The sequence below is a fragment of the Stegastes partitus genome, unplaced genomic scaffold (assembly GCF_000690725.1).
Source record: "Stegastes partitus isolate 25-593 unplaced genomic scaffold, Stegastes_partitus-1.0.2 Scaffold697, whole genome shotgun sequence".
Classification (NCBI taxonomy): domain Eukaryota; kingdom Metazoa; phylum Chordata; class Actinopteri; family Pomacentridae; genus Stegastes; species Stegastes partitus.
In genome coordinates, this window is record NW_007578428.1 from 46,000 (window position 1) to 58,570 (window position 12,571).

The following is a 12,571-nucleotide window of genomic DNA, read 5'->3' on the forward strand; positions in this document are numbered from 1 at the left end:
CAAAAAAAAACAAACCAACCAACCCAAAAAGGCCTTTTTTTTCACAAAGCTAGTCGCCCTTCAACAGGCTTCTTTACCAATTTACCGACCGAGAAGGCTGCATATCATTAAACACGCATCTCTGTGCAGCTGCTTCCGGACGAAGCTCTCCATTAAAATAACTGCTGATTAAATATACGCCCTAAGGAAATAATTTGCCTACTAAATATTTTGGGCTGGGGGTTAAAAATGTAACCTAATTAATTCGCTGAAATAATCTTGCTGCAGTGCAACAAATGGATAAACTGAGCATGGCAAGAGTAACAAAGCCCGAACATACAACTCAAACCTACAGGTATTTATTATTCTCTAAGCAGAAAAGAAGGAGACACCTTAAATAAAACAGTCCCACTTGTACGGTTTAACAAGCAAATAAAACATTTTAGGATTTCCGGCTCGTAGCCACTTCTTGGTCAGCAGTAGTTTATTCATCCACGCATCACTTCTGTGCAGCGTCTCCGGGTGTAACATGTGTTCACTGTCGGATATTGTCAGCGAGCACAGATTTTAGTTTTGGTATGAGCACAGTGGTACCAAACCTGGCAGCTTCACTGTGAAAATCAGAGTTTGAGATGCTGTACACGGTCGCTGCACTTGGCAAAAAACAAACAAAAAAAAAAGCTCACTCCTGTTCCGCATTTTTCTTGTCCTTCTTTTTCTTAACCGGGTCGACTGGGGTTATTTTGCATGTAAGCCTTATAGTTTTCCACTAGTATTTCTCACTGCCTTATTCGATCCCCTTAAGCAACAAAGTTTTCACTACATAACACAGGTTGATTTAAGTTTCATTATCTTATCTTCAAATTACTCTGGACCATGTCGTTTAAATCCAAACCCCACTCAAGAAAACTTCAAGCACAACTCGTTAATATCCAGCTCAGGTGTTCGACAGTGCAGAGGCTCGAACCATAAAATCTTCTCACACAAGCTACCACTCCACCTGAAATATGCATCCACTTCACCATAAATATTCTCCCTTCATGAATTATCTGAAGAAGTTGGCGTATTTGAAATTGAGTCATCGGTTGTGGGATCAGCCTCGATACAGACAGGATTTTCTAGGACTATAACAGATACTCCACTAAGTTGGTGTGTGATTGTTGTTGTGCATAGGACCATACTTAGTGCTCAAATCTCATTTATGTTATCCTCAAACTGTCTCCAAGGATAGCCTGACATTGACTTTGCAGATTACACTCTGAATGAGTAAACTTTTCTTCAAAGTTTGTAACCTCGTGGATGGAATGGAAATGTAGTCTCGCTCTAGCAACCACAGCATCGTGGATGTGTGAAGGTTCTGCATGTCCACATATTACATATATCACAAAAAACTGCATAAAATACATTACTAAATAATCCCATGCCACTTTCTTAAAATCAAACCCAGTAGCTGCAGATCACAAATGGAGAAAAGAGAGAAAAGTAGACTAACTTGGTTGTGTTAGTTTAATGGACACAAAAGAAACAACATCCAGCTCAAAGGGAGAGTTCACTTCAGTAGATGCTCCTAGCAGGTAGCTCAACTGCCCCTGGTGGAGTCTTAGAGAAATCTTTAAAGGAAAGTAAAATGTGCTTCCATCCATCCATCATCTCTACATCTTAATCCTCACTAGGGTCATGGGGGGCTGGAGTCTCTCCCAGCTGACTCAGGGTGAAGGCAGGTTCACCTGGACAGGTAACCAGTCTATCACAGGGCTACACTTAGAGACAGACAACCAAGCACACTCACATTCACACCTACGGACAATTTACAATCACCAATTAACCTCAATGTGTTTTTGGACTGTTTGGGAGGAAGCCGGAGAACCCGGAGAGAACCCACGCTGCACGGGGAGAACATGGAGACTCGCAGAAAGATCCCAGGTGTTCTCACCGGGACGCGAAAAAGCGAGGCGACGGTTCTAACCACTGAGCCACCTTGCAACCCCCAAGCTATGAACAGCTCGTCTGACACTGCAGATGTTTGGGACAGTTACTGTAACGGAGTGATTGAACGGTTGTTGTTCATTTGTTTTGCCAATTTGTTTGACAAATCAAGATTTTTTCCCATAGAATTGTTATTTACATCTATGCAAACACACAATTTTGGCATTATGAAGGGTTCCTAAGCACTGCTTACAAGCCGCCATGTTCCCAACTCCTGCCCAGTCAGTTTGTTTCAGGTCATTCCCCAAACTTTTCTTTCTTCTTGTCATTTCTCTAACTAAGGCATAAAAGGATAAGAAAATTTGTAGAAAAAAAGAGTTGAAAGACACATTTTCAGCTCTAAATTATCACTGGGAGTTTCTGGAAAAGCAGAAAAGGCTGGGTTCCTGGAGATGGAATATATTTTCTACAAGTATATTACGGAGACATGTACTTCATGACACCTGAGAACTGCACTTCTGTTTAAGTGTATGTAAACATCATATGATCCTACTCAAAAAAGGGGATTTTATGGGTAATTGTAGGCTGCAGAGGACATTTCCCAAATCTTAAAAATGCCTTGTGAGGAGCTATGTGTTAAGAACGCTTCCTGTTCATTGGCAGTTTTAAAACAGAGAAGAAAAAGAATCGCTAAACAAGCTGTAGGTTTAAGAATAAGAGAAATCACGATGCAGACGTCTCTGCACGATTTCCGTGCGTGCTCGCTTACATCCAGCCCAGAGAGGGTTGCTTCAGCCTTCAGTAGCTGGGAGACACAGGCTCTCTTTCTCCAGGGATATTTTCTTAGGTTGCAACACAACATAATACGGCTTTCTAATCAACTTTGCACAGAGAAACGTCCTTGCCTCAGCTCACTAGCAGCATTCGGAATACTTAATGCAATCTCGTAGCAAGGTTCTTCCTGTAACAGCACAAAAAGGGCAGAAAAAATAAGAGCAAAGGAGCACAGATAGAACATTTTTCTGCAACCACACATCGGCTGTTTCTTGGTCATAAAGAGGCTTATTGAACAGAGCCTGGAATCAGAGAGCTCAACAAAACGCTGAAGTGTGTGAAGAAGCGGCACCGTTAATCACACATGAAGCCTCGAGCTGCATAGCATTAGGGAGGGAGAAGGCATCAGAGGTGTAATGATAAACATATTTAAGCATGTGACTGTGAGGAGGGTGATAGATGGTACATCAGCACGGGAAACTGGGGCTGTGTGACACTTCAAGGAGGGAAGAAAAAAAGAGATATGGAGCTCACAATAAATATATATGGAGAATGGGAGTTCATTCAGCTGATAAATGACATAATACTCACACATATATACACACACTCTCCTCTGAATGGTTCAAATCTCACTGCTTTTATCTGTTTTTTGTTTGGCAGCAACTATAAATTCAGGACTGGGAATGCTATGTGTTATTTTAACTATTTACACGCCTTGAAATTGTCATTAATGCCCTTAAATTAATTCAGTGATCCAGCATGTTTTACAATTTTAAAGGTTTGACTCAGATATTAAAATACACCACAATACAAAGCGAGTTAGCAATTTCCTTTTTAATCCTTTGTTGCACTGCGTTTATCTTCCAACAGTAAATATTGCTAAATGAAAAATGGAACAATACCAGACCTTGTTTTATGCAAAGGAGCCTCTCATAATCCTAAATTTGCATTTAACACCCAGTTTGATAGCAGCCTTTTAATCCCAGCAGAGCTCAAACATTCTTTACATCTTCTCACAGCGGAGTACCAAACGCTTTTTTGTTTTTCCTTTTTTTTCTATTGACGAAAACAAACTGTTGTGATGCTGTTCCAAACTTTAAGACGGATCAATGGGGGGTGTCGAGAGGAATCTGAACGTACTGTTGACTGTCTGATACAAATTATGGATCAGTGACAGCGACTGGCTTTTAAGTAGACAAACACAGAGGATGCTTTCAGCGCTGCAGAGTCACAGTTTTGTTTGGTCTAATAGATTTTACGATACTGTAGGAGGATATGCACGTATCAGTAGTATCTTGTGAGGGACAAAACCAATATCATGGATACGTCACCATGCAGCTGGAGTCAGATTTGCACACAGATTCATGTGTCACAAACACAGGGAACAAGTGTGTATTAACACTCTTTAACCCAACAGACATCTGAAAGGGCGTCCCAAAAAATGCACGTTTCTACTTTTAAGTTTCATTATCTACCCATGCAAAGAGTGTTCATTTTCACTCTCTTAGCATCTTAGGTTTTCAAAATTACTGTCTGAAACTAGGGCTGCACGGTGACCCGGTGGTTAGCACCGTCGCCTTGCAGCTAGAAGGTCGCCGGTTTGCATCCCGGTGAGGACGCCCAGGATCTTTCTGCGCATGTTCTCCCTGTGCAGTGTGGGTTCTCTCCAGGCTCTCCAGCTTCCTCCCACACAGTCCAAAAACATGTTGAGGTTAATTGGTGTTTCTAAATTGTCCGTAAGTGGGTAGGTCTCCCCGTGATAGGCTCCAGCCCCCCCGCGACCCTAGTGAGGATTAATCGGTGTATAGATAATGGATAGATATCTGAAACTATTTTCACCCAAAAGGTAAAAACAAACAAAAAAAATTGCCACAGCACAGACTGTATGTAGAGTTTATGGTTCACTATTAATACTAATGGATTACTGTATGCGATTAGTACCTGGTCTTTTCTGTCTTGTTTAGAATTTATCACACGGTGATTGAACTAATGGCAGCATTTCCTCCCCGCAGACCAAAGTGTCTCTTCGGTTCTCCCCGTGCTACAGCCGTTAACAAACTAATGTCACTCTGCTCAGCAGTGATTGAAGCGTTCTCATTATCATGTGTGATGACACAAGGTTATTGTGCCATCATTTTCACATCTGCATACCCTCTCAGTGCTTTGACGGATTGATGTGTCGAGTGTGCCGCTGCGAGCAGGTGGCTCTGACCTGCAGACAACGTACTTTTTATGATGATAATCTTCAGTCTTAAGTCAAAATAATGAAAGTGTCACCTATTAAAGCAACCAGGTTCCTCAGTAGAATTGTTCTCTTCTTCCCTCCCTCCATACCGGCACATGTTCTGATGTATACTGACACAGGTTGAATTTAAAGGTTTATGCAACAATGAACATTAAAATGTCAGGAAACAATTGATCAATGTTGTTTCTTGTGTACTTACATTACCCAAAATGTTTCTAATAATGTTTAAACCCAGAGAAATACATAATTTTTTCAATGTAATAGTGTTATTGGGGTTTTTTTCAGCTGCCAGTTGCAGCATATCCCCCATTTATGCCTTCAGACAACCACAGTAAACACAAGATGATATGCCAGTGAGTGCAGAAGGAAGACAATTTAGTAGGTGAACTAGTTAGCTATCCACTATCCAGAAGAGCTTGGTCTTGTTACCCTAAAACAACAAGGTACCAAGACAGCTGCATGACAGGATAACTTGCCTTTAAGGATTTTAACACAAAATAAACTTTAATTCATTACATCATCAGTGAACATGATCTCTACCTGTTGTTTCACTGGTAATGGTAGTAAAGACAAGAACACCTACGACCCCACGCTACCTCATAACATCCTTCTATCACTGTATTAACTGAGAGACCCCAAACTGAATAAATGTTATAACATGCGTTTAAATAGTTTATTTTTCATCAGGTTGGTAAATGCATAAAAGCTGAAATCCTGACATATCCATTTCTCCGAAAAGCTGGAGTTCTTCTTCACAGAAGACAAAAACCTGCAAAATCCTCAGTTTAAGCCTGATACGGGTTCAGGCAGGGCAAAGGAGGAAAAGGTTTTTCAAAATGATGAAAATCAAGGAACAACTGAGAAAGAGAGCAGAATTTTCAGAACAGTTTGTGAGCCAGAAAACTGATTGAGGCAGCAGTTTGACGAACAATGCTCACTACTACTGATGTTAGCCTAGGTTCCTCAAAATTCATCTTTATACTTTTATCTGCAGGGCTTTTTCCATTTTTCTTTCTTTTTTTTTTCTCATTGCAGTATTTGTTTATTATGTTATCATATCAAATTGCTAACTTTTTATTGCATTTTATATGAATTTTAAGTTAAATATTGTATTGCAAAGCACGAATGGTTACCGTTATATTGCTAGTGTTGTTGTTTTTGTAAATCTGAGTGTAAACAAATGCGAGCCAGCCTTCTGGGAGGTCTCCTCATGCGAGTTAAAAGGCCGTCCCTCCTGTCCTCATTGCATGCCAGTGGTGTGGTGCTTGATACTGTACCTATGATAACATGCGCCCCCAGTCTGGCCATGTGGCGGACAACCTCATAGCCGATTCCCCTGCCTCCTCCTGTCACTATGGCAACCTTGCCATCTTGTCTGGGCATCACTGGCAGAAGAGAGAGAATGTCATTTTTAGATGAAAGCTTCTTTAAGAAGGGCCGATATTTCAAGAGATGAGAAGTGCTTGTAGTTAGACATGTAGACTTTCTGAGATTTCATGTGGGTTTTTACATTCTTGTGGCACCACATAGCAGATTTTCCCTGACTTTCTTAAAGAGCGTCGTGAGCAGTGTTTTCATGGAAGTTTTTTAAAAAAAATATATATATAGCCTATCTATCCCACTGATACATTGAATATTGATACGCAGGTAGACACAACTCACATGTCCAAAACTGAGAAACTTCCTGCATTCACACCTCATTTCATAACCATTTAGCCTAAGTTGGAAAAAATAAAATAAAAAGCACATGTGCCCTTAGTTTTGCTTCACTGATCCTATATTTTCTAACTGGTCTGTCAGTGATCACAGTATATTCACTTTTGTTGCATTGAGTTTCCACTTTCCAATGTAGTCGTTTTAAAATCCATTCATTCATTAGAGCGAATATTCTCCTTGTTAGCTTAGAAATAATGCCACTATTTTTTTCTAAATAAGATTTTAATGCTATTGAACAGGAGTGTATTACTCTATATATCAACAGTACGGTGAAACCTCTATGGTGGGAACTGTGTGTATTGCACAAGCATTCATGTGTTCATTTTAAACAGGAAACCAAAACACACATAGAAGACACATGAGTCTGAACTTGTGTTTGTTTTATTTTCTCATAGGCTCTTGCAGCTATGACCAGATCTAATCTTCACTGAATAAAGCTGATCATTTTATTGTGTGTGGTAGGAATTCACTTTTTCATGTATGGATAATATACAGTATGAGCTTTCAGTGGGTTTTGACAGCTATTGTTGCTAACTGTTTTATTATAAGACTTTGCTTAAACAACAAAAAAAACATAATAACAACCTTAATAAATACAATGCATTGCTAAAGGTCAAGCCAGGGGTCAGGTTTGTTTGTTATCAAAGTCTTGCACAATTGTTTTGCATTATTGTTTAATCAAACAATAAACAAAACGTCACAATATCTCTATAGAAAGCATGGATATGTCAACAGATAGGCATCGATTTAGTTACTGCACTGCACTTTACTTTAGCAGTTTACTGTGTTCCTTTGATCTTCATTAGTGGGTTGTACTGAGGCGCGTTTCAGGCCAAACTCCATTCTAAAAAATACCAATTTAAACTCACACCGCTTGGCGACAAACGTAGGCGCTTTGGCGAACATACTTTGAGGTCGTGGTGATCTGTGAAGTTATTCTGGTGAATTCGGCGTAGACTTGACGCCACACAAGTCTTTATTTAGCTCACGTTTCGAGCTTCTGTCAAACTAGCTAACATTGTTAGCTTAGCATTTAAGTGCAACACGGTGACAGCTCACAGCGAGGAGGAATGACGGCTCAGAAATACACTAACGAACAATAAGTCGTGTAACTACAGAGTGGCAACGTTTGCTACCCACAAACTGTGCAAGTGAGGCGTGAGTGGGAGCGACACACAACTTGTCGACTTAGCGTCAGGAGAAGCAGCGACTTGGAGGAGAGTTGAACCGACCTGGCAGCCTCAGCGGTCCGCTGAACAGCTGGACCAACAGGACCTTCAAACCCAGCAGGTACAGCCTGGCAGCCGGCAGAAGATAGGACCGAAGAGCAGACAGCATCTCTGTCAGGATGTGTAACGGTACCGGGGAGAGCAGTCACTGCGGAGGAAACAACGGAGGATGAAAGGCTGCGTTCCCTCTGCGGGACGCGTTCCAATATGAAGTTATCAACCTCGCCTCCTTCCTCATCGCTTCCTTCAATTAACCTTCTGCAGCCACCGAGGTCTGAGTTAAACGTGAGCTTTTCTTGAAATGGCACAAATGTATTTCTTTTTTTCCCTTTTCTTTTCTTTTTCTTTCTGAATCCCACCTAGTTGACCTTCAAAATGTGATTTCTTGAAGTCATCCGTCACTTGGCTGCAGAGGTGGAATTAGTGTGTGATTGAGGGGACTCGTCGCCGCTGCTTGGCTGCTTGATGTGCCGTGTGATCTTTCTCTGTAGATCCAGCATATTGCTCCCTTCAGCTCGCTGACTACCTCATTAACTGCTGCCAGTGAGGTCACACGCCACAGAAGCAACAGAGGGATGACACACTGGTCTGATCTATAATTTCCCCAGATGGGTTTTAAGAGCACGCTTGTGGCGCAGTGCAGCTCCTGTCGGCAGCTTTGTGTTACAGTGACTGTTGACTGAGTCTGGCTGTTGGAGGGTTTTCCTTCCCTGACCACATCCTTCAGCTGATTTCACCAACTGTTTCCTCAATAAATATTCAAAAACAAAGACGAAATGTGGAATTTTACTAATTTTATGTGTGACCCAACCTGATATAATTAAAGTTTTTGAAGGATTTCATGATTCAGAGCTGCATAAACTGCATGCATATAGCTTTATATCCATAGTGCAGCGTCCCAGCTGCAAACATCACACCCCCAGTCTCTGATCATCATCTCAGGAGACTTTAATCATACATCGCTCTCTACCACATTCAGCCAGTATGTGGACTGCCCAACTGGAGGACGGTGGGGCCTTGGACCTGCTGTGTGCAGACACCGGGGATGCATTTTACTTAATTATTGTTATTTTCGTGGACTTTCTATATTTTTGCATGCTGCTGTGGCGTGTACATTTCCCCCAATGGGGGATCAGTATTCTATTCTATTCTATTATTGCATGCAAAAACGTATAGCATCTGTCATTACAGTGAGAATGACAGCTTCAGTGACAGAGTGAAATCATTTCCCATTTGCACAGATAAGCGACTGACTTCACGTCACATACCACGCTCTTCATCATGACCAATAGGCCCTGCGTACAGGAGATACCGAACGCCTTCGACCACTTCCCCCGGCTCAAAGAATCAAATGTCAAGATGACATTTTCAGTCATTATGTGATTTTATCGTTGTTTGTCTCTTTCACCTCAGTCACCTGACACTCTGGAGCAATCCTCAGACGATTCAGTGTTTGTGTGGCAACATTTTCCTGAGATGCTAAGACCTGTCACAAAGTCAGAATCACCTGTGTATAGAAAGAAATGTGTTCTTGAGCAGCTATGTTACATACACAGAGCAGCCAAATAAAGCATGTTTATTGGTAGAAGTAAAGAAATTCATTCATCCACCTGTTTCTGAGCATCCTCCTACAAAAGCTCAGATGAAAGCAGTTGCACGCTGAAAGTAGCTACATGAATCTGTGTGTGTGTGTGTGATTGGTGATTGTGAAGCTACCAAGGATTTATTAAAAGAGCTGCATTTTTATGCAGGATGAATGTTTATTTCCGTCTCTTCAAAGGACACCTGCTGCACTGAGTCACATTCCCGTAGCATGATGAAATGCTAACAGCGATCGCTCCGTCAATTTAAGTGATAAGACCTGCGTGGAAGTGGAATTTAATTTAGGATAATCACTGAATGTACGTGTGTACAGTTGCTGTTTTATGCAGACTGAAGGAGGCCATTCAGTTTTGCATTTAAAGCTGTGCATAATTTGGAACAAAAAGGACTTTGATAGTGTCTCAGCATTGGAACGCAATTAGTTAAGTACATTTACTCACTGCTGTGCTTAAGTTCAGCTTTGAAGAACACGTACCGCATTTGAATCCTCTATGTATACTTTCACACCGCCACGTTTCGGTCGGCAGTGTTGCTCTTTGTACTGCACGACATGTTTTGAAAAGCCATTATGGTAATTTGACTTTAAAAAACATCATAATAAACTCGTAAAATACAATGCATTGTTAAAGGTTAAACCGTTGGTTCCTAACTTTTTGGGCTTTGGATCAATTCTAAGTGCTTCACAAGAAGACAGACAGGCTTTTATTTTGTTTCTTGAAACGATGTTCTTGAACAAAACAAGAAATCTGGTTACCTTCTGTTGAAGCATTTAGATTACTATGACCCCAGTGACTAAGAATCTGCAAAGACTTGTAATTAATTGCTAAAAAACAGAGGCATTTTTTCCACATAACTTCTCACACTGCTCCATTTAAATAAGGTCAAAAGATGTCAAATCAGAATCAACATTAGTGTTTTTAAAATAAACCCTAGTATCCATCTCCACATTTAGTTTTTTTAGTATTTATTAGCCCAATAACTATCTCACCATTTCTCTGGTTTAATTTGCCATCAGAGTAAACATTGTCTTGCATATTTACTCCAGTGACCTGATAACATAATGATTAATTCTAAATGGTCACAGGGGGCCTTTTTTTCTGCAGAACAAGTACTTTTACTTTTGTACTTTGACTTAAAAGTCAGTTTTCTAGTCATTAATTAAACCCCTAAAAGTTCAACTCAGTTTATCAAAGTTTTACTTTTCCATGCAAACAATCCCAGTTTGCATTAAAATGGATTAAATGTAACTAAACACTGTTGCCTCCTCCAGAATGTGCAGATGTATGAAGTCCATGCCTTGTTTTCCAGCCATCCTTCCACCTATGGCTGCATCGCGAGCACACCAGCTCACCTGTAACTCTGCTCGGACGCTGTGAAACAACTTTGCACACCGCAAGTTGTAACATCGATGTAATTCAGGTGTACATGTTTGTGATGCCCTGTGGGATCACCAGAGGGGTGTCTTTGCTGCTGTTGTCATCTTGGAGGTGTGTCCCTAACCTGTCTCTCATTTGCAGTGGCTTGATTGGAGTAACTCAGCACACCTGGACCCAGTGTGATGACGTTACTGAAGTCCTGCAGTTGCTCCAACTCTCTCTCTGTATTCTGGCTTTCTCCACAGGTACACCAAGGTTTGGTTTGTTCATTCATGCTGTTCTAATTTTGCCTTTTGTTGTGTTTTCACCTTACAACACCATCACACACATACACAACTGACTTACTGATTGTCACATCCTCTTCTTTAAATGTTTGATTTAGCTATTTAATTTGGTCTAATTTGATTTAATAAAGAATTATTTAAACATTTATCATGGTGTTTTGTTTTTTGTTGTGACCTCCTGAGCCAGGTCATGACAAATGGGGCCTTGTCCGGGATTCGAACCCCGGACCTCTCGCACCCCAAGCGAGAATCATACCCCTAAACTGGAACTGGAAAACTGGAAACTGATTCTTAAGAAGTTTAATGATAAAGAAAGTCCCCCCTCTGCAAGCAGACAGGATTGATTCCTTTGGTTTGTTTTGTATGAACCCTCAGACGTCTATACCCATGTTTTGAGACATATTTACAGTTTCAAGGTGGAAATGTTCGTCCATCAAGTTAAAACATGGCATGACCAGGAGCAACACTTGTTCAACACGTGATTGATGCGCACTAAACGACTGAATGCTGGAGCCAAATTAAAATGATTATTATGCGTGCCAAAAAATATATTTATGTGAAATCTAGAGACTGCGTTGTAGTCTGTAAACCACACAATCTGAATCGATATCCCGCCGCAGTGATGGACTGCGTTTGGCTAACAAGGCAGGAAGGAGCTGAATTATCCCTGGCGCCCAAAGTAGGCCAACCAAACTCTCCCTTCCTTCAATGAAATTACAACCATTGCTGTTAAAGACAGGTCTGGGGCATTCACAGTAGCGTCCCTCTTTTTCTCTCCTGGCAGGGAAATCATTAGCATTAGTTTGTGTCCTTCCCGCTATCCAATAGTTAAGTTCAGGCTAGAATAGCAGCACTGACAAGCGGTTGGCCCCAGTTATTAAAGTCCGCTCCAGAAGGCAGTTAAATGAGCAGCAACATAAAGAGACCGTGTCATCACTGCTACACTGATGGAGGCTGAGCTGTGGAGGCTGTGTGCGTATTTAAGTGTGCATGTGTTGCTGTTATTGCGAGCTGAGAGGATGTGTAGTCCGTCCGTGCGCACACGCCAGTGTTTGTTCGGCGGCAGCCTGAGAGGTTGGGGGGTCAGCAAGGCGAGCTGGCCTGCTATTGTTCAAAGGAAATCGCATCTCACGCATGACTGTGGGATGATTATTTGGGATGATGGGACGTCAGGGAGACACACAGGAACACACGGCCGCACACGCGCAAAAACGAAGACATATGCGCACACGGGAGACATGCTGGGAACAGCGCATGACAGGAGGGTGTGTGATGTAAATAACATGTGAACAGCATCAAAATAGCTCCAACCAACAGTCACCTAGTCCTATGTGACAACCACTGGCTGCCTGCAAAGCCCGACTTGTCTTATTTTGTAAATCCAGGCTGACAACAGCTCTGCGGGATGTGTGTGCATGTGTGTGTGTGTGTGTGTGTGTG

General features: G+C 41.5%; 1 protein-coding gene across 1 annotated transcript in view; it reads right to left on the reverse strand.

The window, feature by feature from the left end:
• LOC103363871 (dehydrogenase/reductase SDR family member on chromosome X-like) overlaps positions 1-7,978 on the reverse strand; it is a 31,325-nt gene extending 23,347 nt beyond the window's left edge. Inside the window, exons 1-2 of the mRNA XM_008290814.1 lie at positions 7,873-7,978; positions 6,202-6,309 (exon numbers count right to left, since the gene is read on the reverse strand). Of these exons, the coding sequence (XP_008289036.1) occupies positions 6,202-6,309; positions 7,873-7,978 (214 nt within the window). The remainder of the gene's footprint in view (positions 1-6,201; positions 6,310-7,872) is intronic.
• Between the last annotated feature and the right edge of the window lie 4,593 nt (positions 7,979-12,571).